At 28.8% G+C, this 20,010-nt stretch overlaps 8 protein-coding genes across 10 annotated transcripts; 3 read left to right on the plus strand and 5 right to left on the minus strand.

The window, feature by feature from the left end:
- The first annotated feature begins 516 nt into the window (after positions 1-516).
- Positions 517-5,059, plus strand: norpA (no receptor potential A). The gene is made up of 14 exons (XM_027344286.2): positions 517-661; positions 718-804; positions 873-932; positions 1,003-1,140; positions 1,225-1,304; positions 1,369-1,422; positions 1,492-1,573; positions 1,635-1,735; positions 1,799-1,856; positions 1,933-2,426; positions 2,493-2,761; positions 2,827-3,001; positions 3,067-4,576; positions 4,645-5,059. The coding sequence occupies exons 1-14, from the start codon at positions 560-562 to the stop codon at positions 4,711-4,713; spliced, it is 3,279 nt and encodes a 1,092-aa protein (XP_027200087.2). The 5' UTR covers positions 517-559; the 3' UTR covers positions 4,714-5,059.
- Positions 4,561-5,920, minus strand: LOC113794198 (JNK1/MAPK8-associated membrane protein). Its single transcript, XM_027344297.2, has 3 exons — positions 5,784-5,920; positions 5,139-5,715; positions 4,561-5,059 (listed from the first exon to the last, which is right to left on the minus strand). The coding sequence occupies exons 1-3, from the start codon at positions 5,850-5,852 to the stop codon at positions 4,782-4,784; spliced, it is 924 nt and encodes a 307-aa protein (XP_027200098.1). The 5' UTR covers positions 5,853-5,920; the 3' UTR covers positions 4,561-4,781.
- Positions 5,921-5,955: 35 nt separating this feature from the next.
- On the plus strand, positions 5,956-7,476 carry Trmt6 (tRNA methyltransferase 6 non-catalytic subunit). Its single transcript, XM_027344295.2, has 3 exons — positions 5,956-6,196; positions 6,260-6,703; positions 6,786-7,476. The coding sequence occupies exons 1-3, from the start codon at positions 6,078-6,080 to the stop codon at positions 7,459-7,461; spliced, it is 1,239 nt and encodes a 412-aa protein (XP_027200096.1). The 5' UTR covers positions 5,956-6,077; the 3' UTR covers positions 7,462-7,476.
- Positions 7,477-7,569: 93 nt separating this feature from the next.
- Pcmt (Protein-L-isoaspartate (D-aspartate) O-methyltransferase) lies at positions 7,570-8,793 on the plus strand. 2 transcript variants are annotated; one of them, XM_027344302.2, is made up of 6 exons: positions 7,574-7,799; positions 7,870-8,006; positions 8,058-8,162; positions 8,220-8,340; positions 8,409-8,494; positions 8,550-8,793. In XM_027344302.2, the coding sequence occupies exons 1-6, from the start codon at positions 7,610-7,612 to the stop codon at positions 8,721-8,723; spliced, it is 813 nt and encodes a 270-aa protein (XP_027200103.1). In that variant the 5' UTR covers positions 7,574-7,609; the 3' UTR covers positions 8,724-8,793. The 2 variants fall into 2 exon arrangements, with proteins under 2 accessions (XP_027200101.1, XP_027200103.1); XM_027344300.2 differs by having other exon boundaries at positions 7,570-7,799; positions 8,058-8,340.
- Positions 8,280-11,744, minus strand: LOC113794189 (uncharacterized). The gene is made up of 3 exons (XM_027344287.2): positions 9,348-11,744; positions 9,090-9,283; positions 8,280-9,015 (listed from the first exon to the last, which is right to left on the minus strand). The coding sequence occupies exons 1-3, from the start codon at positions 11,742-11,744 to the stop codon at positions 8,766-8,768; spliced, it is 2,841 nt and encodes a 946-aa protein (XP_027200088.2). The 3' UTR covers positions 8,280-8,765.
- Positions 11,745-11,906: 162 nt separating this feature from the next.
- JMJD5 (Jumonji domain containing 5) lies at positions 11,907-12,998 on the minus strand. Its single transcript, XM_027344296.2, has 2 exons — positions 12,883-12,998; positions 11,907-12,815 (listed from the first exon to the last, which is right to left on the minus strand). The coding sequence occupies exons 1-2, from the start codon at positions 12,949-12,951 to the stop codon at positions 11,919-11,921; spliced, it is 966 nt and encodes a 321-aa protein (XP_027200097.2). The 5' UTR covers positions 12,952-12,998; the 3' UTR covers positions 11,907-11,918.
- Positions 12,999-13,038: 40 nt separating this feature from the next.
- On the minus strand, positions 13,039-14,581 carry LOC113794194 (glutaryl-CoA dehydrogenase, mitochondrial). The gene is made up of 2 exons (XM_027344293.2): positions 13,942-14,581; positions 13,039-13,889 (listed from the first exon to the last, which is right to left on the minus strand). Exons 1-2 carry the CDS (start codon positions 14,438-14,440, stop codon positions 13,105-13,107), a joined length of 1,284 nt encoding a protein of 427 aa, XP_027200094.2. The 5' UTR covers positions 14,441-14,581; the 3' UTR covers positions 13,039-13,104.
- Positions 14,582-14,603: 22 nt separating this feature from the next.
- Positions 14,604-17,391, minus strand: LOC113794191 (transmembrane protein 87A). Of its 2 annotated transcripts, none has more exons than XM_075822059.1 (12): positions 17,169-17,391; positions 17,031-17,094; positions 16,844-16,953; positions 16,506-16,772; positions 16,320-16,434; positions 15,812-16,254; positions 15,534-15,755; positions 15,343-15,470; positions 15,181-15,272; positions 14,982-15,108; positions 14,885-14,915; positions 14,604-14,805 (listed from the first exon to the last, which is right to left on the minus strand). In XM_075822059.1, exons 1-12 carry the CDS (start codon positions 17,280-17,282, stop codon positions 14,764-14,766), a joined length of 1,755 nt encoding a protein of 584 aa, XP_075678174.1. In that variant the 5' UTR covers positions 17,283-17,391; the 3' UTR covers positions 14,604-14,763. The 2 variants fall into 2 exon arrangements, with proteins under 2 accessions (XP_075678174.1, XP_027200090.2); XM_027344289.2 differs by having other exon boundaries at positions 14,982-15,111.
- Positions 17,392-20,010: the final 2,619 nt, after the last annotated feature.

The following is a 20,010-nucleotide window of genomic DNA, read 5'->3' on the forward strand; positions in this document are numbered from 1 at the left end:
AAGGAAAACATTGAGAATATCCTATAGCAGTATCATACATATGTAATAATATGTATCCATCCACCATTGATTTGAAGGATAAACAGAGATTGTGTGTATTTTTACAATTATATAGCGAGAGAGAGAGAGAGATTCGAATGTTTAATGACGAAACATTCGAATGTTGTTTGTTTGTTTGTTTGCTTGCTTCAATCATCATCATCATAATCTTCCTGGATTCTATATTCGTTTCCAAATAGCTCGATGTTTGGTTGTTGTTGATCATGATGATGGTGGTGGTGGTGGTGGTCGGTGGTTGTTTTGAATTTATTCCAGATTGTCATCATTGGATTCTATATGATTTTCCAAAAAAAATTTCTACAACTACCAACAACAGTTTTTTTTCGTGTGTATAGAAAGTTGTTGTTGTTCGGTTTCGATCAATATTGGATCTATAGAATAGTAGCCTGTAGATTGTTGTTGTTGTTTGGTGTTTGACAATGTTTTTATCGATGACATTCGTCGATTCGATCATCATCAAAGAATTTTTGGTTTTTGAATAAAAAAATCATTTCGAAAAATGACCAAAGCATATGAATTTAATTGGTGTCGACCGGTACCGAATGAATTATTCGATGGTAATACATTTGATGTTTGGGAAGAAGTATTTATCGGATCAAAAGTAAATATTTGATTTGATTGATTGATTGAAAACGATTTAATTTGATTTGAATTAAGGAAAAAGGTGAAATAATTTACGAACAAGATGCATTGGTACGGGTGGATAAATTCGGATTTTTTATCTATTGGAAATCGGAAGGAAAAGTAAATTTTTTGAAGAAAAAAAAATTGAATAACCAAATCATATTTTGAATTTGATTCGAATCATTTAGGAAGGACAAGTATTAGAATTGTGTCAAGTGAATGATATTCGTGCCGGTGGTGTTCCAAAGGTAAATTTTTTTGTATTCTTTTTACAACAAGAATTGCCCAGTCAATTAATCTTATCTATCGATTATCTAGGACATAAGATTATTAGCCGAATTACAAAATCGTTATAAACATAATCTTGAAGAAATTTCATTAACAATTTGCAGTGGAACTGATATGGTCAACATAAACTATACGCACATTGTTGGTCCTAATCCCGAAATAGCCAAAGTAAATATAATTTCCATATTTTGACTTTTTCATTGGTTTATCAAATTATTAATCAAAAAAAAAAAAAAAAATTTCTCTTTGAAGATTTGGCAATTAGGATTACGATCAATAACAAATAATAATAAAGCCAATAATGTTTGTCCGATGATTTGTTTGAAAAAACAGTAATTATAATTTTACCTAATTTTTACCTGAAATTAATTGAAATTTTCTCTCTCGTTAAAAAAGCTGGATGAAATTAGGGTTTTTAAGCGATGCCAATGGAGATATACCGGTCAAAAGGTAAACAAATGGTTCGAAATGTTTTCTCCAAAATCTAAAAATTCATTAAATTCAATTTCCTTACCACAGTGTGGCGAAAACTTTTGCATCAGGAAAAACGGAAAAATATGTTTATCAATGTATGAAAGAAGTAAATTTACCATTCGAAAAGGTAACAAAATCAATCAATTTTTTCAAATCAGTTACATTGTTTTTCTTCATTCAAAAATCAGAATGATACAATTCATCCGGATGATTGGACATTTGAAAAATTCTATCAACTTTATCATAAAATTTGTCCACGTAGTGATATTGAAGAATTATTTCATTCAATGTTAGTAATTTGTAAAAATCCAACTGGTTTAATAACTTTTTCTCAATTGATTTGATAATTTAGAACGCAAGGAAAATCCAATTTTATTGATGCAAAACAATTGATTGAATTTCTTAACGAGGTAAATTACTCGAGTGAGAGGAAGGAATGGGTTAATCGAAAAAAATATTAACCATTTTTTTTCAACAATATTTTAGCGACAACGAGATCCACGATTGAATGAAATACTATATCCATTTTATGATGAAAAACGTGCTTTAGAAATTATGGCAACATATGAAACAAATCCAGATTTAATAAAAAAACGTTTACTTTCACAAGATGGTTTAATACGTTATTTAATGTCAAATGAAAATGCACCGGTATTTTTGGATCGTTTGGATGTTTATATGGATATGGATCAATCATTATCACATTATTATTGTAATTCAAGTCATAATACATATTTAACTGGTAGACAATTTGGTGGAAAATCATCAGTAGAAATGTATCGGCAAGTTTTATTAACTGGTTGTCGTTGTGTTGAATTAGATTGTTGGGATGGTAAAGGTGAAGATCAAGAACCAATTATTACACATGGTAAAGCAATGTGTACAGATATTCTATTTAAAGATGTTATTTATGCTATACGTGATTGTGCATTTGTTACATCACCATATCCATTAATATTATCATTTGAAAATCATTGCAGGTAAGTGTTTGTAATTATTGGAACTTTCATCAATTTTAATTTCATTTTTTCATTGTCTGTTGATAGCAAAAAACAACAATATAAATTAGCTAAATATTGTGATGAAATATTGGGCGATCTTTTGCTAAGAGAACCATTATCGAATTATCCATTAGAACCTAAAACACCATTACCAAGTCCAAATGATTTAAAATATAAAATTGTTATAAAAAATAAACGTCTAAATCCGGAAGATGAAAAAGTTGAATTGGAACTTTGGAAAAAAGGACAACTGGCACAGGATGAAGATGAAGAAAATGAAGATCCATCAGCAATTATAACGGCTGAAGATATTGGTAGATATTTTATTTATTTTTGGAATGTTTTTTATTAACAATTTTGCTCATTATCCCAAAAAAAGCTTTAGACAAAAAATTCATATCACAAGAATATGCTGAACCCGAACAAATAGCAATGGCAAATTATCGTTATACCGGTGCAACACAACATATTCATCCATATTTATCATCATTAGTTAATTATGCACAACCGATAAAATTTCAAGGATTCGATGTGGCTGAAGAAAGAGAAATATGGTAATTGATTTTTTTGGAAAACAGATGATTATCAATTAATTTTAACCCTTTGTTGTTTTAAATAGTTTTCATATGTCTTCATTTGCTGAAAATACTGCATTAGGTTATCTTAAAACACAAGCAATTGAATTTGTTAATTATAATAAACGACAATTAAGCCGAATATATCCAAAAGGAACACGAGCGGATTCAAGTAATTTTCTACCACAAGTTTTCTGGAATGCTGGTTGTCAAATGGTCGCGCTAAATTTTCAAACACCTGATTTACCTATGCAATTGAATCAAGGAAAATTTGAATATAATGGTGGTTGTGGTTATCTACTTAAACCGGATTTTATGCGTAGAAAAGATCGTATATTTGATCCATTTGCTGAATCACCTGTTGATGGTGTTATTGCTGCACAATGTTCAGTACGTGTTATTAGCGGACAATTTTTATCCGATAAAAAAGTCGGTACATATGTTGAAGTTGATATGTATGGTTTACCAACCGATACAATTCGTAAAGAATTTCGTACAAGAATGGTTCCGGCTAATGGTCTTAATCCTGTTTATAATGAAGAATCATTTGTATTTCGTAAAGTTGTTCTGCCGGATTTAGCTGTATTGCGAATAGCTGTTTATGATGAAAATGGTAAAATGCTTGGTCAAAGAATTCTACCATTAGATGGTTTACAAGCAGGTTATCGACATATTTCATTACGTACTGAAGGAAATTTTCCAATGTCATTACCAATGTTGTTTATTTGTATTGAGCTTAAAATCTATGTACCGGATGGATTAGGTGATCTGATGGATGCCCTATCCGATCCACGTGCATTTCTTTCGGCACAAGAAAAACGTATTGCACAAATGAAAGCAATGGGTATTGAAGAAACTGATATACAAAATTTAGCATTAATCAAACAACAACGTGATGATGAAATTCGTCGTGAAGAATATAAAATTGATAATATTACTATTGATATGGTAAAAGAGGATAAATTCTATTTAAGAATCGTACGAAAACATAGTAAAGAAATGGATCATTTGAAGAAAAAACAACAAAAAGAACGAACACAAATACAAAAAAATCAATGTTTAGCAATTGAAAAATTAATGAAAACAGTTAAAAATTCAACGGATTATGATGAACTAAGTAAAGATCCGACAATAATGGAAACAGTTAGACAACAGATAAAACAATGGTCTGAAATGAATGATCGTCATCATCATGAAGAATGGGAATTATATAAAACACAAATAATAAATGAAAGTAAAATCTTAAAGAAATTATTTCAACAATTACAAAGTTTACAAGTTAAACATTTAGAAACATTATTTGAAAAAGAAAGTAAAGAAATGAAAGCTAAACAGGCAAAAATTTCCGTTGAAACAGCTAAAGAAGTTGCTAATGATAAAACATTAAGAAATAAAGCAGAAAAAGAAAGAAGATTAAAAGAAAAAAATAGTAATAATACGAAAAAATTTATTGAAGAAAGAAAAGCGGCAGCCGTCAGGCAGAATAAAGAACGTGAAAAAATTAAAAAAATTCATGAAAAACAATGTCAAGATTTGGATAAAGTTATTGAAAATGTATGTTTTTATTTTTCTTTTTTCGAAATTTCTAATTAACATTTCTAATTATTTTTCATTTCATGCAGAGATTGGAGATTTACAAAAATGAACTTCTTGAATATGATTTGGAAAGCAAAATTCGATTTTACGTATGAAATGAATTGAATGAAAAATCAACAACTTTTTTAAATAAATAAAATCTTTAAAACGAAAACAACAAAAATCAAATTTTTGATGGATCACTAAATTTTGATGTAAATATATAGAATAATGTTGGAAATGGTACCAATAACAATAATAGATAATCATAATTGCTCTTCATTTCGGTTATCGATACAATACCGAATATATGCAATGACCAATGACACAAAACAATGATTAAATTTCGAAAATGAAACATTGCATGAAATAGATACTGATAGCTTTGATCAATGTGATAGGAAAAATGAATTGCAATAGATATAACCGAACCGATGATTAATAAATATGGAAAAATATAATCTAAAAGATGATGATTGAAAAGAAAATGAAAATGAACATTAGTTGATGGATGAGATGGAAATTTTTTTGTTCGACTTACAAATAACACCAGCAAACATGGCATGTGTGAACATTAATGCCGGGATCGAATACAAAACATAATAAATGTTTTTAGTTAGGAAATTTTTCGAATAAAGATTTTTGATTTGGCTAGATGATGTTAATAAGTATATAATACAACTAACTATACGAAGATAAAAATGACGAATCAATACAAATCCCAATGAGATCAGATAAAATAGGAATACGATTGAATATAGTGGATATACAGCTTCATTGGTGCAATGAAAATGTTCATTCAATGATGGATTATAGAAAAGTGTATACCAATCGGAAAACGATTTGACACCACAAGTTTTCAATTCTAATTTCCAATCATTGGACAAAAGTACCGAAAGAATAGATGCCAATATTGTTTCACCAAAAATGACAGTGAAAAATGTCATTGAAACAAAATTCAGCTTATCCGATCTGGTACTCTTGTCAACAAAATACAACTGAATCAATACGAATATTACGACCATAAAAGATAAGTAAATCCAATCATAAAGCTGTAGATCATTGTTACATTGTTCACAAATGTGATCGTTGTTTGAACGAAATCCACGAGGACATGCCTTGTTTTTTCGAGGACCATTATTATTATTAGTGTGAATATAATCATGAAAATGTTTATAAAACTTACCATACAATTGCTCCAAGAATCATTGATCCAAATACGGCCACAATAAATTCCAGGACAATTGGTAGACATTTTTTATTGTTGTTGATAATTCATAATCCAAATAACGAAAGACAATCAATGTTAAAAATAAAAGATTCGATTTTTTTTTATTCGTACTCTGAATGCACCTGAATGGATCATGATACTCAAAATAGACAATTTTTTTTTGATACATGAAAGAAAAACCACGCGTGGTCAAAAGAGTTTCAAATTCAGTTTCAAATCTTGAATTTAAAAAAACAAAACAAAACAATAATGGATGTTCAACTTATTGATAACAACGATAATAATATTATTCAATCTGAACATTATGTAATAATGCGAAAAAGTTTCAAATCCAATACATGTAAATTAATCAAACTAGGACGAGAAAAGTATGGAATATTTTGCAATTTGAAACAAAAATTTTTTTTTTTAAATTATCTTTTTTCTTGCAGATATTTTTTCTTTTTTAAACATAAAATCCTAACCGATTCATTGGTCGGTCAAAAATATGGATCAACATTCGAATTAACGTCGGATAAAACACTTAAATTGGTCAATTTAATTGATTATCTTGATCCAATGAATCAAAATTCAAATTCAAATGATGATATTAATAATATCAATCAACCAAAAGATAATCGTTTTTTAGTTGATAATAATTCATCACAAAAATTAACACGTGATGATATTGAAAAGATTAAAAAAGAAAAAAGTGGTCAACAAGTAATTCAAACATTGGTAAAAAATAGTGCCACATTCGAAGACAAGAATGTCTTTTCGCAGGTTAAATATCTGCAAAAAAAGCAACAAAAATATGTTTGCCTTGTAACAGTTATGAAACCAACAGCCAAACTTTTAATGGAAATGTATTATTCACAAAGTCCTAGCAAGAATAAGTAATATCAATCCTACTAAACAAACAAACTTTTGACATTTTTCTGATTTCAAACTTTTTTTTGTTTCTTCTTTTCTCTTTAGCTATCTTAGGATCGATAGTTTAGCTCAGATGCTTACATTGAGCAATATAATGGCTGGTGGAAAATATTTGGTTGTCGATTCAAATCTAGGTATATTGAGTGCATCAATATTTGAAAAAACATCTGGAAATTGTACAATCGTTCAAGTGGATATGGCCGATATTTGTAATGCTGGTCAACGACAAGCTGTAAATGCATTAAATTTTCCATTGTCGGTTATGGAAAAATGTTTTTCCTGTATTTCATTCAATCAAGTGGCCTGTTTGCTTATGGAAAAAGCAACGAATAATAATAATTCTTCCGAAAATTTAAGAAAAAAATCCCGAACAAATGTAAAACTACAGGAAGAAGAAGAAAAAGCTAAAACAATTTTAAATGAACAAAATCTTGATGCATTATTATTAATGTCAAAACATCATGATCTTTGTTCATTGACTGAAACCCTTTTATGTTTTCTTTCTATTTCACGTCCATTTGTTGTATTTTCACCATTTATTGAACCGCTCAAAGAATGTTTTTTAAGGATAAAAAATCAATGTGCATTTTTACGTATATCCGAAACATGGCTAAGAAAATATCAAGTTTTAAATGATCGTACAAGACCTGAAGCAGTTATGAATGCTTGTAGTGGTTTTATTTTGACTGGTATCAAAGTTGAACCAATGACGAATAAATAATGATAATTATTTTTTTTTTTTTAAATGACCAAAAAAACCCATTTTGATTAGTTTTTTGTTGAACGCATTATCAATTGCTCTGATTGATACTTGATGGCGGCACTTGTGAATAATATTATTGTTTTTTTGTTTTTTGTTGATCTTTCGAATGTTAACAAAAAATACGTCTAAATTGATTATACCGATGCGTTTAATTGATTACCGAAATCCTATCATCAAAAAATTTACCCAAAAGTATACATTTTTGCTATTTTATTCATCATCATTTCTAATCAATACCAATATGGCTTGGCGATCGCATGGAAAAACCAATCAAGAAATGGTTGAAAATTTAAAAAGTAAGTTTTATTTTTTTTAAATATTTGTTTACGAATGACAATTTGAACGAAAAAATATCGATTAAAATAGAGAATGGTATCATACAGGATTCACGTGTCGAAAATGCATTATTAACGGTTGATCGTGGTAATTTTGTCGATAGCTCAAAATATGTTGATTCACCAATGTCCATTGGTTATGGTGCTACAATCAGTGCACCTCATATGGTAAAAAATCAAATCAATTGCAATTTTGACAATTAATGTTTCCCTTCACAGCATGCATATGCTTTAGAATTGCTGAAAGATCACCTTGTCGAAGGAGAAACTGTTTTAGATGTTGGTTCGGGTTCCGGTTATCTTACTGCATGTATGGCAATGATGGTAAGTGAATTGATAAAATTTATTAATTTAATCAATCGATTCTCTCTCATTTTCAAGGTTGGCCCTCAAGGTAAAGCTATTGGTATTGAACATATTCCTGAACTAGTTACAAAATCATTGGAAAATATTAAAAAAGCAAATGCTGATTTATTATCATCGAAAAGAGTTGTAATTAAAGGTGAAAAAAACGATAAATTTTAATGATAAAATTAAATTTATTTTATTTTTTTTTGTCTTGTTATTTAGTTGGTGATGGTAGAAAAGGATGTCCCGAACATGCACCGTTTAATGCGATTCATGTTGGAGCGGCTGCACCGGTTCTTCCTCAAGATGTATGTCTCCATAGCTTTTTTCGGATAATTTTTTTATCGATTTTTTTTCATATAGCTAATCGATCAATTAAAACCTGGTGGTAGATTGGTTATTCCGGTAGGACCACGTGGTGGTGATCAATCATTGGAACAAATTGATAAATTGGCTGATGGTACAGTGAAGACAAAACGTGTCATGGGCGTCATGTATGTTCCATTAACGGACAAAGAATCTCAATGGCGAAAATAATTTTCAATTCAATTTTCATTCATTCATTTAAACATTGTGTTGTTAAAGATTTTTAAATATTTTCAAATAAGCTTCATTTGGTTTTTTATGTGCTAAAATTGAACGTAATCGTATAAGATAAGGTCTTGGTATTTGAATAGTTTCTCTCGATTGATTATCACGTATATATTTAGCAATATCATGTAAAACATATGCCACTTCATATGGTTTGATTTGTTCATTAATTGCTTCCGGTATGTAAATAAATGGTATTCGTGGTAATATTTCATCGTTGGCCATTGTCCATATAAATCTATTTTTGTAAAATGAACGGGGAAAAAAGCCATAAGCAATATTTTCATAAAATTATTCTCATTATTATTATACCTTTGTGTATCCAATAAATGATTTTCATTCGAAGTTGATGATACTAAATTCGTTCGAAGTACATTTATAATACAACGAATTATCACTAAACATCTGGTTAAACTTTTTTTTTGACTTAATAATTGTAAAATATTCCATAAAATTGGATTCTGATCAAATAATCGATAAATATGTAGATCAGTTTCAAATGTCATCTATAGATAAAGGAAAAAAAATTCGGTTATATAAAAAAACCAAGACTACTTCCACATTTCTTACCCGTAGATGTTGAACTTGACCATCTTTTGGATCTTCATCCAAAATAGGTGCATCACGTAATAATAATTGATTCGATAATGAATCGGTAAAATTATCGGCAAACATTGCTGAATAATTCATACAATCATCAATCAAATCAATTATCAATCGTTTGTTGAATGAAGAATTTCGATTTAAACAACGTTGTTTCTTTTTTGCCGAATAAAATGGTATTAGTGGATTTTTTTTCAATTTTAAATTATAACAATTCATATTTTCATTCAATAAACTTGGCCATTGATTATTATGATGGCCATTGTTTGCCATTGTCGACATCGAATCAATTGGATAATAATTTGTAAATAAATTTGATTTCAATCGAATATAATCCAATATTGTTTGTAATATTATCCATTCATTCAATTGTAATGTTAAGGATAATTTTTTTAAAAATTCTTGACAATTTACTAAACAATCCAATATTATTGCCAATGTTTGTTCATCATTATCATTATTCATTATGTTGATTAATTCAAAATAAATATTAATCAATGTTAAACATAAACGATATTGTTCTTGATAATACATTTCATCATAATAATCAAAAACTTTGATCAATATTCGTAATATATAATAAATACGTATAATATCTGAATGATCATCTTGTTGTTGTTCATTGAATCGTTGATCAAGATAATAAACAAGATTCGCTATTTCAAATTCAATTGGTTTTGATTCATTAAAAATCATTAAATTTGCCCAAAAATCCAATTTTTTTGGTTGTTGTAAATTTAATGTTTCTTTTATACAATCATAAACTTCATAACCAAAATCAATACGTAATGTATTCAATAATGATAAAAATTGATTATTTAGTTTTGGATTTTGATAATTTCCAACATTAATCGTTGTTGGTTGTTGTGGTAAATTCATTAAATAATGAAATACTTCAACAATAAATTCTCGGCCATAATTTATACAAGTTAAATTTATCAATTTCATTTGAATTTTTTTCAATTGTCGATTTTGGGTGATGAAAAAAAAATCCACCAATTCTTCAATATGATTACGTAATATTGTTAGCAAACAATTTGTATCTTTTCGTTGTTGTTGTTGTTGTTGTGATGATAAATGAAAAGATTGAAAATGAATAAATGTATTAGTCGACATTGAATTGATTGTTGTTAAATGTATTTGTTTGACCATTGATTCAAGTAGATTTAAAAGTTTTTCTATTAATTTCTCGGATGAATTCGAATCCATTATCAAATTGAATGAAATTTTTAACAATTCAAATGCATTCGGTGCATTCAGTATACAATATAATATATTTGATGGATTTAATTCATTATCGAATTGATGTTGTTCAGCAAATTCATTCATTGTTTTTACATTAACATTTTTGATCAAATCTTTTGCCAATAGATTAAGTAATGGTTGAGAATTTGTACATAAATTCAATAGAAATGGTATATTTGATTTGGAACAATTTGCAATTGCATTTGGATTATGTTCAGAAACATAAGAAAGTATATGAATTGATGATGAATGATTGATTAACAGCTCTAAATATTGTGTCAAAAGACAATCATCAGTCATAGCGGTTAATAAATTGGCTAAAATCCAATCCGATGTTGGTGAATATTTCAAAATCAAATTGATCATTGTTGATGGTTCAATCATTCGAATTGATTCGAATAATATTTGTATTAAAATTTGCATAAATGAACATGGTTTCCAAAAATTTAAAGCTTTCACCAAGGATAAATTAATTTCATCGGATTTATCGATTAAATAATGATTATCCAAACTGATATTTGTAGCCAATGTTAATGCCCAATTTGAAATTCGAACATGTTGATGATTTTGTTCCAGATGATCTTGTTTTAAAAGATTTAAAAGTGTTCGGGTAATTTTAGGCATTTGTCTTTCGATCAAATTCATTACAACAAGCAGATCATTTTGCATATTATTATTATTATTACTACTGTTTCCAAATGATAAATCTTCTTTATCAAAATCACCGATTGGTTCTTTTGGTGGACTTAATGGACAATCTTCAATAATTTCCATTGGTTCACTTTTGATCAATTCTTCATTAATACGGTGATTGGATAAAGTAGTGGTGGTGGTAGTAGTTTCATTCAAAGCATCACTAAATTGTTTTAAAATATTTGATTGAATTTTTTTCGGTTTTATATCATTCAATTGTTTCAAACATGAATTTATTAAACAATATTGTTGACAACATTCACGAAATAATGTTGTAAAAAATTCCAATATTAAATCACGATATGGTGAACCATTTTCAAGCAAATAGATTGCCGAATCCAGTACTTTATCGGTTGGAAAAATTTTACCATCATGAAAAAAATCGAAAAATAATTTCGATGATTGAATTTTATATGGATCATACATCTTGGTTATAACCAGAAAAAAAAAATCCTTTTTTTTGGGTCAAAAAATTTCGGAATTTAGTTTTTTTCGGTTCTGTTTCTGTTCGATATCAGCTCAACATGCATGACAGACGGCTTTCATAAACAACGTTTTTTGACGGAAATTTTTTTTGAAATTTTTAAAATTTTTTAATTTTCAAGAAATTGATTGTAATGAACGATTCAATTTCGAAATACACATTGATAAATAAAATTTTCGATATTTAACAGGTAATTTATTTAAATGTTGTAGTGCTTTATCCACATTAACATAGGCATTTGTTGCCAATTTCAAATCTTTATTACCATAAATATCATTATGATCATAATGCGAAATTAATTGCGGATTTTTCCAGAAAAAATTCAAACCAATTGAATATTCAAGAGCTTTTGTATTATGAAACCACATTGATGGTATAAATAAACAATCACCCGATTCTAATATTGATTCATATTTGGTTGCATTTGAAAATAATGGAAATTTTTCCAATAAATCTTTTGCTTCTAAATCGATTATTTCTGATTTATCACCTTTTAGATAAAGATATGGCGAATCATTTGGTGGAAATAGTATAACTTTTTTACGGCCAATAATTTGTAGTAAAATATTTTCCATAACATCATAATGTGTCCATATGGATAGATTTTTGGATGATATACGAAGAACACTGGAAAATAAATGTCGTTTTGAACATTCATCATTTGCTGGACAATTATTATTTTTACAAAAATTTAAAAATTCTGGATATTTAACATCTTGAGCAATTTCAGGAAATTGTTCATTTAAATTTGCTATTTCTTTCACATTATGATTTCCAACCGATCGTAGATAATAATATCGGTCATTCGATTCATCGAAACAAAGTTGAAGAAATTCTCGAAAATCCAAAACACAATAGGAAAAATTTTTACTTAAAAAATCTAATAATGGACTATTGGAAATATGTACGGAAACTGGTTTGTTTGATGAAATTTTCTCTCGAAAATAATCATTATTTGTCCAATTTTGAAGACAATCACCAAAATTTGCATTACGTATTATGAATGGTAGATCCTGTCAAGTTTAACAATCGAAAAACCAATTAAAGAAAAATTTACCTGTAATATCAAACAATGTTTACCTGTTCAACAAGTGAATCGAATTTTTCCAAAGTTAAATTTTCAAAAACTTCAATCTTATTCATGGTCATGATTCAAGTTTTTTTTTCCCGAAACGAACACACATGCAAAACTTTCTTGGAAACACACTGAATGTGTAAAACGGAAAACTTTCCATAAACATTTTTCAAAAACATTTTTTTTATTCAAAACAAAAAACAATTTCAAAACATTGATAATTTCATTCATTTAAAAGCTTGTATACCGGTAATCGAACGACCCAAAATTAATGCATGAATATCATGTGTACCTTCATATGTATTTACTGCTTCTAAATTCATCATATGTCTAATAACATGATATTCATCCGATATACCATTACCACCTAACATATCACGACAAATTCTTGCCATTGCTAATGCTTTACCAGCTGCATTACGTTTAGCAATCGATACCATTTCTGGTTGTAATAAATTTTTATCTTTTAGTTTACCTAAATGTAAACTTGATAATAATGATAGATTAATTTCTGTTAACATATCGGCTAATTTTAATTGTATAATTTGATTACTAGCCAATGGACGACCAAATTGTTTTCGATCTATAACATAATTTCTTGCTATTTCAAAACAACTGGTTGCTGCACCCATAGCACCCCATGATATTCCAAATCTTGCATTTGTTAAACAATTAAATGGTCCTTTTAATCCTTCTACTTTTGGTAATAGATTTTCTTCCGGTATTCGTACATCTTCCATCATAATCATACCGGTAGCCGATGCTCGTAGGGAAAATTTTCCTTCAATTTTTGGTGCCGTCAAACCTTTCATACCTTTTTCCAGAATAAATCCTCTTATTTTACCATCTTCACATTTTGCCCAAACAATAAATATATCGGCAACCGGTGCATTTGTAATCCATGTTTTTGTACCGTTTAAAACATATGTTTTTGTTGATGAATCATATTTTGCATTTGTTTCCATTCCACTTGGATCACTACCATGATTTGGTTCGGTCAGACCAAAACAACCTACCAAAGTAAACAATCAGCAAAACTGCTCAAAAACATTGAAAAAACTTACCAATCAGTTCTCCTTTAGCTAATTTTGGTAAATATTTATCTTTTTGTTCTTCCGATCCATATGCATAAATAGGATACATAACTAATGAAGATTGTACACTTACAGATGAACGATAACCACTATCCACACGTTCAATTTCATATGTAATCAATCCGTATGCAACTGATGAAACATTTGCACAACCATAACCTTCTAATGTTGGTCCAAGAGCACCTAATGCACCCATTTCTTTTAAAATATTCGTATCAAAATGTTCATTACGATTTGCTTGTATAATTCTTGGCATTAACTGTTTTGTACAATAATCATGAATTTGTTGTTTAATTTCACGTTCATCACTAGTCAGTTCATCATAAATACGAAATGGATCTTGCCAATCAAATTTTTCCTGACTATTGATGGTCGATGTTGTACATAGATTTTGTTTTTGAAACAATAAATTTTTGTTGACAAAAACAGATTTTATGTCGAATTTTTTGATGAAACGATTCGCAAACATTTTTTCTTGAAAGATTTTCGAAACTAAACGACGACGACTTGCACTTGAGTAACACACAATTAGTAAAATGCTACACGCTTATTCAGAAAAATGTATCAAAATCGAGAAAAGTATGAAAAAGCATTTTATCCATCCATCACACTCAAATCAATCATTAATCAAATCAACACAAAAAGTAACGATATTTATTTACGATGATGATGATTATGATGATGATAAAGATGATTAGAAAACAAAAAAAATTTTCAAAAATATCCAAAAAAATATGACACCACCATTGATGATCAGCAGTCATGATTGATCAGGCAATCAATCTTTTTGTTTCATTGAATTTTACTCATTTCAAACTTGGTGTTGATTAGTTCCTATAGAAAAAAATCAAGAGAGATAAAATAATTAGTTTAGTTGTCAATAAGAAAATCCTATAATGATGATGATAAATACTTCATCCGAATCCATAAGAGACGGCATAGACCTTCAAAAAAGGGAAAAAACAAACAGAAAATTAAATCAATTTTTTTTGCACTTGAAAAAAACGTACGCATCAATCAATGTTGTTGTTTGAATATTATTTTCAATCCATTTTAAATGATCAGCCGTTTCTTGGCTAATAATATCTTCTGTTTCATGATGATTATTACTTGATTTATGAAATCTCATTTTCATTTCTCCTTTGCACAAAAATAGGGAAAAAAATGTTCAAATTCAAAAAATCAATAAATTTAAAAATTCCTAATTACCATTTGTTGAATTTTCAATCATAATATTTGATTGATTTTTATTAATCAATTCTTCTTGACTTTCATCCATTAAAAGTGAAGTAAATGCATAGCTATTTTTCAAAAGAAATAGATCATTAGAATAGTGTTATTAAGCTGAATATATGTTTTTCAAATAAATACCGTTGATTATTATTCGAAGGTCTCCATAAAATCATAATCGCGACCAGAATTATCGAGAACAGTATATGCCAATAAGCTTCATCGATCCATAAATATTTCCATGTTGATAAACATGATGTAAGTTTATGCTGAAATTTCAAAAAATTAAAAGTCAAAAAATATTTTTTTATTTTGTTTTTGGTAAACATTACATTATGAATTTGCCAAATCATAAAGGCAACCGATGCCAGAACAGAAAAGACTAGTACATTTGTAAGATAATTAAATAGATCAAGTTTAATACAATTACGTCGTAGACGAAGTATTTTTGTTGTCTGTACAAGATTACTAAATATCCACCAGCTTATAATACTATCTAATAATGATAATGGTATTTCGGAAAATAGATTTCCATTTGTTAAGTCATTTTTAGGCTGAAAAAGATTTTAAAAAGATTAAATTTATAAGGTAATCTTACTGGTAAACTTACCTTAAAAATTCTTATAGTTGAATCAAATGTTCCTAAAATAAAATAAAATAAACCGATTGTAATAATTTTATTACGATTTGAACCAAGATGTGGTCGAATGATTTCAAAACCGCTTGAAACAATAATGAGAAGTACACGTGCCAATGTACGTTTTATACAGGAAAATAATTCAGCCAAATAGAAAATATTATGATTTAAAATTCCAGTCCGGTTTACTGATTGATAAACACCAAAAAATATAGCTTTTTCAACCATTCCTAAAAATATTATTGCAGCTATGAAGAATTGAATTTTCAACAATTCTTGCCAACGAATTAATGAAACAATAAACCATGTTAGAGCAAATATAAAATATAAACATGACATAAAACCATAAAACTTTAGCAGTGGATAATCCACGGCCGATAAATATTGACCAGAATTTGATTCAAAATTTATATCCACTAATCAATGAGAGAAAAAACGTTAGAAAAATCTTTCAAAACAAAGCAAAGCGGAAAAAACATACCGGTCAGATTGGAGCGATATTGCTGATCATCGTCGTCATCAGAATTGTCAAAACGTATAAAAAGTATTAATAAATAATTTCCATCATATGGAACGGTAATTGAATGGCCATTTTTCTATTGTTTTTAAAAGTGAAGAATGAATAATTAGAATTACTATCATCATTTTCAAACAAAAAATTTCATACAATTTGATGTGTGTTGGCCGATTCGGAAATATGTCGAATTGTTGAAGAACTATCACATAATTTATCATCCGATTGACATGAACGACTATTTGTTGAATCAACTGATTCAGTTAGGAATTTTCCATTATCGATTAATGATTTTAAATCAACCAAATGATTACAATCAAATTTAAGCTCATCCGTTTTGAAATAGGTAACATTTTTATAACCATAATCACCAAATAATGATTGTGGACAATGATAATACCAGCTAAAATAATCGGCCATCTTTTTTCAACAACAAAAAAAGAAGAAGAAAGAAATTATCCAGTGAATTTCACTCATTAGACAAAACATACCACCCAATATTCGGAACCAAAATATTCTTCAAAACAAGGTGATGATCGTACAACTAGGCCAACATTGATTTTATTTTGATCCCTTGATGAAATTGGCATATCACAAGAAACTGTTATATGGAGAAAACAAAAATGATTTTTATGTTTTCAATTCGGAAAAAACCAACAAAATTCAACTAATACTCACTTTGCATATGTATGGTAGAATTGGCAAATAGTGCACTATGTGCATTGAAAAAATGGCAATTTCCCTACATTGAAGAACATCAAAGAATATCATTAGAATTTTAACCACAAAAAAAGACTAAAGATTCAATCATCATACTTCATTATTCACTGTAAATGACCATTTAGAATGACCGGGAAAAGCCGATACCACCATTGAACAAAAAACATTGATGATGAACACAACAACAACAACGATTATTTTGAAAAACATATTTAAAAAATGATTTTTCAAAGTAACATTGTTACTTTTTTATCTCAAGAAAACAAAAATGTAAACAAAAAAAAAATTATTTTAGGTAATTCTTGTTGGAAAAAAAAGAAGAATACAGTGGTACCTCGGTTAACGAACACCTCGGTTAACGAAATTTTCGGTTAACGACGATGGGTCAGGAGAAAAAATTACCTCAGTTAACGATGATTTTTTCGGTTAACGACGATTTAAAAAAATCAATTTTTTGATTTTTTTGTGTATAATTTATTATAAATATTTGATTTTTTCAACAAAGACAACATCCTACTTATGAGAATTGATACCTAATCAAAAAATTTCATGAAAATTACAAGTTCCAAATATAATAATCGCTAGCCGAAAATGATTCTTTTTGGTTGAACAAATCTGAATTCCCTTATTCAGTTATGATTACTAACGATTCAAAATTCGCTTGCTTAACGATGATCACTAACAAATCCAAATTCATTTGTTTGAAGATCATCACTAAAAATCCAAATTCACTTGTTCGAAGATCATCACTAACGTATCCGAATTCACTTGCTTAACGATGGTCACTAACAAATCCAAATTCACTTGCTTAAAGATCATCACTGAAAAATCCAAATTCACTAACCAAGCAATGATCACTGAAAAATCCAAATTCACTAACCAAGCAATGATCACTGAAAAATCCAAATTCACTTGCTTAAAGATCATCACTGAAAAATCCAAATTTCCTAACCAAGCAATGATCACTGAAAAATCCAAATTCACTAACCAAGCAATGATCACTGAAAAATCCAAATTCACTAACCAAGCAATGATCACTGAAAAATCCAAATTCATTTTCTAAACAATTTCAACTAAGTAACGAATTCAAATTCATAAACGAAACAAGTCCAACAAAGAATGAAAAGTTTAACAAATCTTATCGATCAAGGAATAAAATTCGATTGGTTATCAAAAAGTGCTATGGGAGAATATGGTTCATTTTTGAAAGATTTCGGATTTGAATAAGAAAACAATTTTCTGGGTTTGAATGGATTTAAAATTTCATTTTGAATTCAATCGTTTTGAACGAATTGAATCGTTATAAACACGTGAATTTGAATTCTTTACTGGCCATTGTTGGAATGGTTAAACAAGTGAATTTGGATTTGTTAGTGACCATCGTTAAGCAAGTGAATTTGGATTTGTTAGTGATGATCTTTAAGCAAGTGAATTTGGATTTGTTAGTGACCATCGTTAAACAAGTGAATTTGGATTTGTTAGTGACAATCGTTAAGCAAGTGAATTTGGATTTGTTAGTGACCATCGTTAAGCAAGTGAATTTGGATTTGTTAGTGACCATCGTTAAGCAAGTGAATTTGGATTTGTTAGTGACAATCGTTAAGCAAGTGAATTTGGATTTGTTAGTGACCATCGTTAAGCAAGTGAATTTGGATTTATTAGTGACCATCGTTAAACAAGTGAATTTGGATTTGTTAGTGACCATCGTTAAGCAAGTGAATTTGGATTTGTTAGTGACCATCGTTAAACAAGTGAATTTGGATTTGTTAGTGACCATCGTTAAGCAAGTGAATTTGGATTTTTCAGTGATCATTGCTTGGTTAGTGAATTTAGATTTTTCAGTAATCATTGCTTGGTTAGTGAATTTAGATTTTTCAGTGACCATCGTTAAGCAAGTGAATTTGGATTTGTTAGTGACCATCGTTAAGCAAGTGAATTTGGATTTTTCAGTGATCATTGCTTGGTTAGTGAATTTAGATTTTTCAGTGATCATTGCTTGGTTAGTGAATTTAGATTTTTCAGTGATCATTGCTTGGTTAGTGAATTTAGATTTTTCAGTGATCATTGCTTGGTTAGGAAATTTAGATTTTTCAGTGATCATTGCTTGGTTAGTGAATTTAGATTTTTCAGTGATCATTGCTTGGTTAGTGAATTTAGATTTTTCAGTGATCATTGCTTGGTTAGTGAATTTAGATTTTTCAGTGATCATTGCTTGGTTAGTGAATTTAGATTTTTCAGTGATCATTGCTTGGTTAGTGAATTTAGATTTTTCAGTGATCATTGCTTGGTTAGGAAATTTAGATTTTTCAGTGATGATCTTTAAGCAAGTGAATTTGGATTTGTTAGTGACCATCGTTAAGCAAGTGAATTTGGATTTTTCAGTGATCATTGCTTGGTTAGTGAATTTAGATTTTTCAGTGATCATTGCTTGGTTAGGAAATTTGGATTTTTCAGTGATGATCTTTAAGCAAGTGAATTCTGTTACGTTAGTGATGATCTTCGAACAAATGATTTTGGATTTTTTAGTGATGATCTTCAAACAAATGAATTTGGATTTTTTAGTGACCATCGTTAGACAATCAAAACATATTGCAACTCTTTTTTGAGAAAAAAAGGTAAAGAATTATGACAGTGAAGCAAACTTTTAAGGGAAGTGGGACATTTTTCATTTTTATCGCCGAAAAGTGATGATTTCCGTTATCAGATCCAGTCTATGGATTAGCCTAGATAAGAACGAATTCAAAAATAATCAGTTTATTATGTTTACATGGCTTTTTTCGAGAATTTAAGGTGATAATAGGAAATCAAGGTCTGAGGTCGGATCAATTCTATCCGCTCTCCATTGAAACCTATGGAAAATCGTACCTCGGTTAACGAACATTTCGGTTAACGACGGTTTTTCAGGTCCCGATCATCGTCGTTAACCGAGGTACCACTG

This window comes from Dermatophagoides pteronyssinus, unplaced genomic scaffold, assembly GCF_027571235.1.
Source record: "Dermatophagoides pteronyssinus isolate colony J.1.1.1.1 unplaced genomic scaffold, Derpt_VIB-CSIC_2022.12 sq0015, whole genome shotgun sequence".
NCBI lineage: Eukaryota > Metazoa > Arthropoda > Arachnida > Sarcoptiformes > Pyroglyphidae > Dermatophagoides > Dermatophagoides pteronyssinus.

Excerpts from the sequence above, each read along its gene's own strand:
- norpA (XM_027344286.2), top strand. The coding sequence starts at position 560 with ATGACCAAAGCATATGAATTTAATTGGTGTCGACCGGTACCGAATGAA. Across the intron at positions 1,736-1,798 it reads GAAGAATTATTTCATTCAAT|AACGCAAGGAAAATCCAATT; the intron begins GTTAGTAATTTG and ends TTGATAATTTAG. Across the intron at positions 4,577-4,644 it reads TGGATAAAGTTATTGAAAAT|AGATTGGAGATTTACAAAAA; the intron begins GTATGTTTTTAT and ends CATTTCATGCAG.
- LOC113794198 (XM_027344297.2), bottom strand. The coding sequence starts at position 5,852 with ATGTCTACCAATTGTCCTGGAATTTATTGTGGCCGTATTTGGATCAAT. Across the intron at positions 5,716-5,783 it reads ATTCTTGGAGCAATTGTATG|GCATGTCCTCGTGGATTTCG; the intron begins GTAAGTTTTATA and ends CGAAAAAACAAG. Across the intron at positions 5,060-5,138 it reads CATGTTTGCTGGTGTTATTT|ATTATATTTTTCCATATTTA; the intron begins GTAAGTCGAACA and ends ATCATCTTTTAG.
- Trmt6 (XM_027344295.2), top strand. The coding sequence starts at position 6,078 with ATGGATGTTCAACTTATTGATAACAACGATAATAATATTATTCAATCT. Across the intron at positions 6,197-6,259 it reads ATCAAACTAGGACGAGAAAA|ATATTTTTTCTTTTTTAAAC; the intron begins GTATGGAATATT and ends TTTTTCTTGCAG. Across the intron at positions 6,704-6,785 it reads CAAAGTCCTAGCAAGAATAA|CTATCTTAGGATCGATAGTT; the intron begins GTAATATCAATC and ends TTTTCTCTTTAG.
- Pcmt (XM_027344300.2), top strand. The coding sequence starts at position 7,610 with ATGTTAACAAAAAATACGTCTAAATTGATTATACCGATGCGTTTAATT. Across the intron at positions 8,007-8,057 it reads CAATCAGTGCACCTCATATG|CATGCATATGCTTTAGAATT; the intron begins GTAAAAAATCAA and ends TTCCCTTCACAG. Across the intron at positions 8,341-8,408 it reads GAAAAGAGTTGTAATTAAAG|TTGGTGATGGTAGAAAAGGA; the intron begins GTGAAAAAAACG and ends CTTGTTATTTAG.
- LOC113794189 (XM_027344287.2), bottom strand. The coding sequence starts at position 11,744 with ATGTATGATCCATATAAAATTCAATCATCGAAATTATTTTTCGATTTT. Across the intron at positions 9,284-9,347 it reads GTCAAGTTCAACATCTACGG|ATGACATTTGAAACTGATCT; the intron begins GTAAGAAATGTG and ends CTTTATCTATAG. Across the intron at positions 9,016-9,089 it reads CATTTATTGGATACACAAAG|ATTTATATGGACAATGGCCA; the intron begins GTATAATAATAA and ends TTACAAAAATAG.
- JMJD5 (XM_027344296.2), bottom strand. The coding sequence starts at position 12,951 with ATGACCATGAATAAGATTGAAGTTTTTGAAAATTTAACTTTGGAAAAA. Across the intron at positions 12,816-12,882 it reads TCGATTCACTTGTTGAACAG|GATCTACCATTCATAATACG; the intron begins GTAAACATTGTT and ends TAAACTTGACAG.
- LOC113794194 (XM_027344293.2), bottom strand. The coding sequence starts at position 14,440 with ATGTTTGCGAATCGTTTCATCAAAAAATTCGACATAAAATCTGTTTTT. Across the intron at positions 13,890-13,941 it reads AGCTAAAGGAGAACTGATTG|GTTGTTTTGGTCTGACCGAA; the intron begins GTAAGTTTTTTC and ends TTACTTTGGTAG.
- LOC113794191 (XM_027344289.2), bottom strand. The coding sequence starts at position 17,282 with ATGTTTTTCAAAATAATCGTTGTTGTTGTTGTGTTCATCATCAATGTT. Across the intron at positions 15,273-15,342 it reads CCTTCGAATAATAATCAACG|CTATGCATTTACTTCACTTT; the intron begins GTATTTATTTGA and ends TTTGAAAAATAG. Across the intron at positions 14,806-14,884 it reads CTCTTATGGATTCGGATGAA|GAACTAATCAACACCAAGTT; the intron begins GTATTTATCATC and ends TTTTTTCTATAG.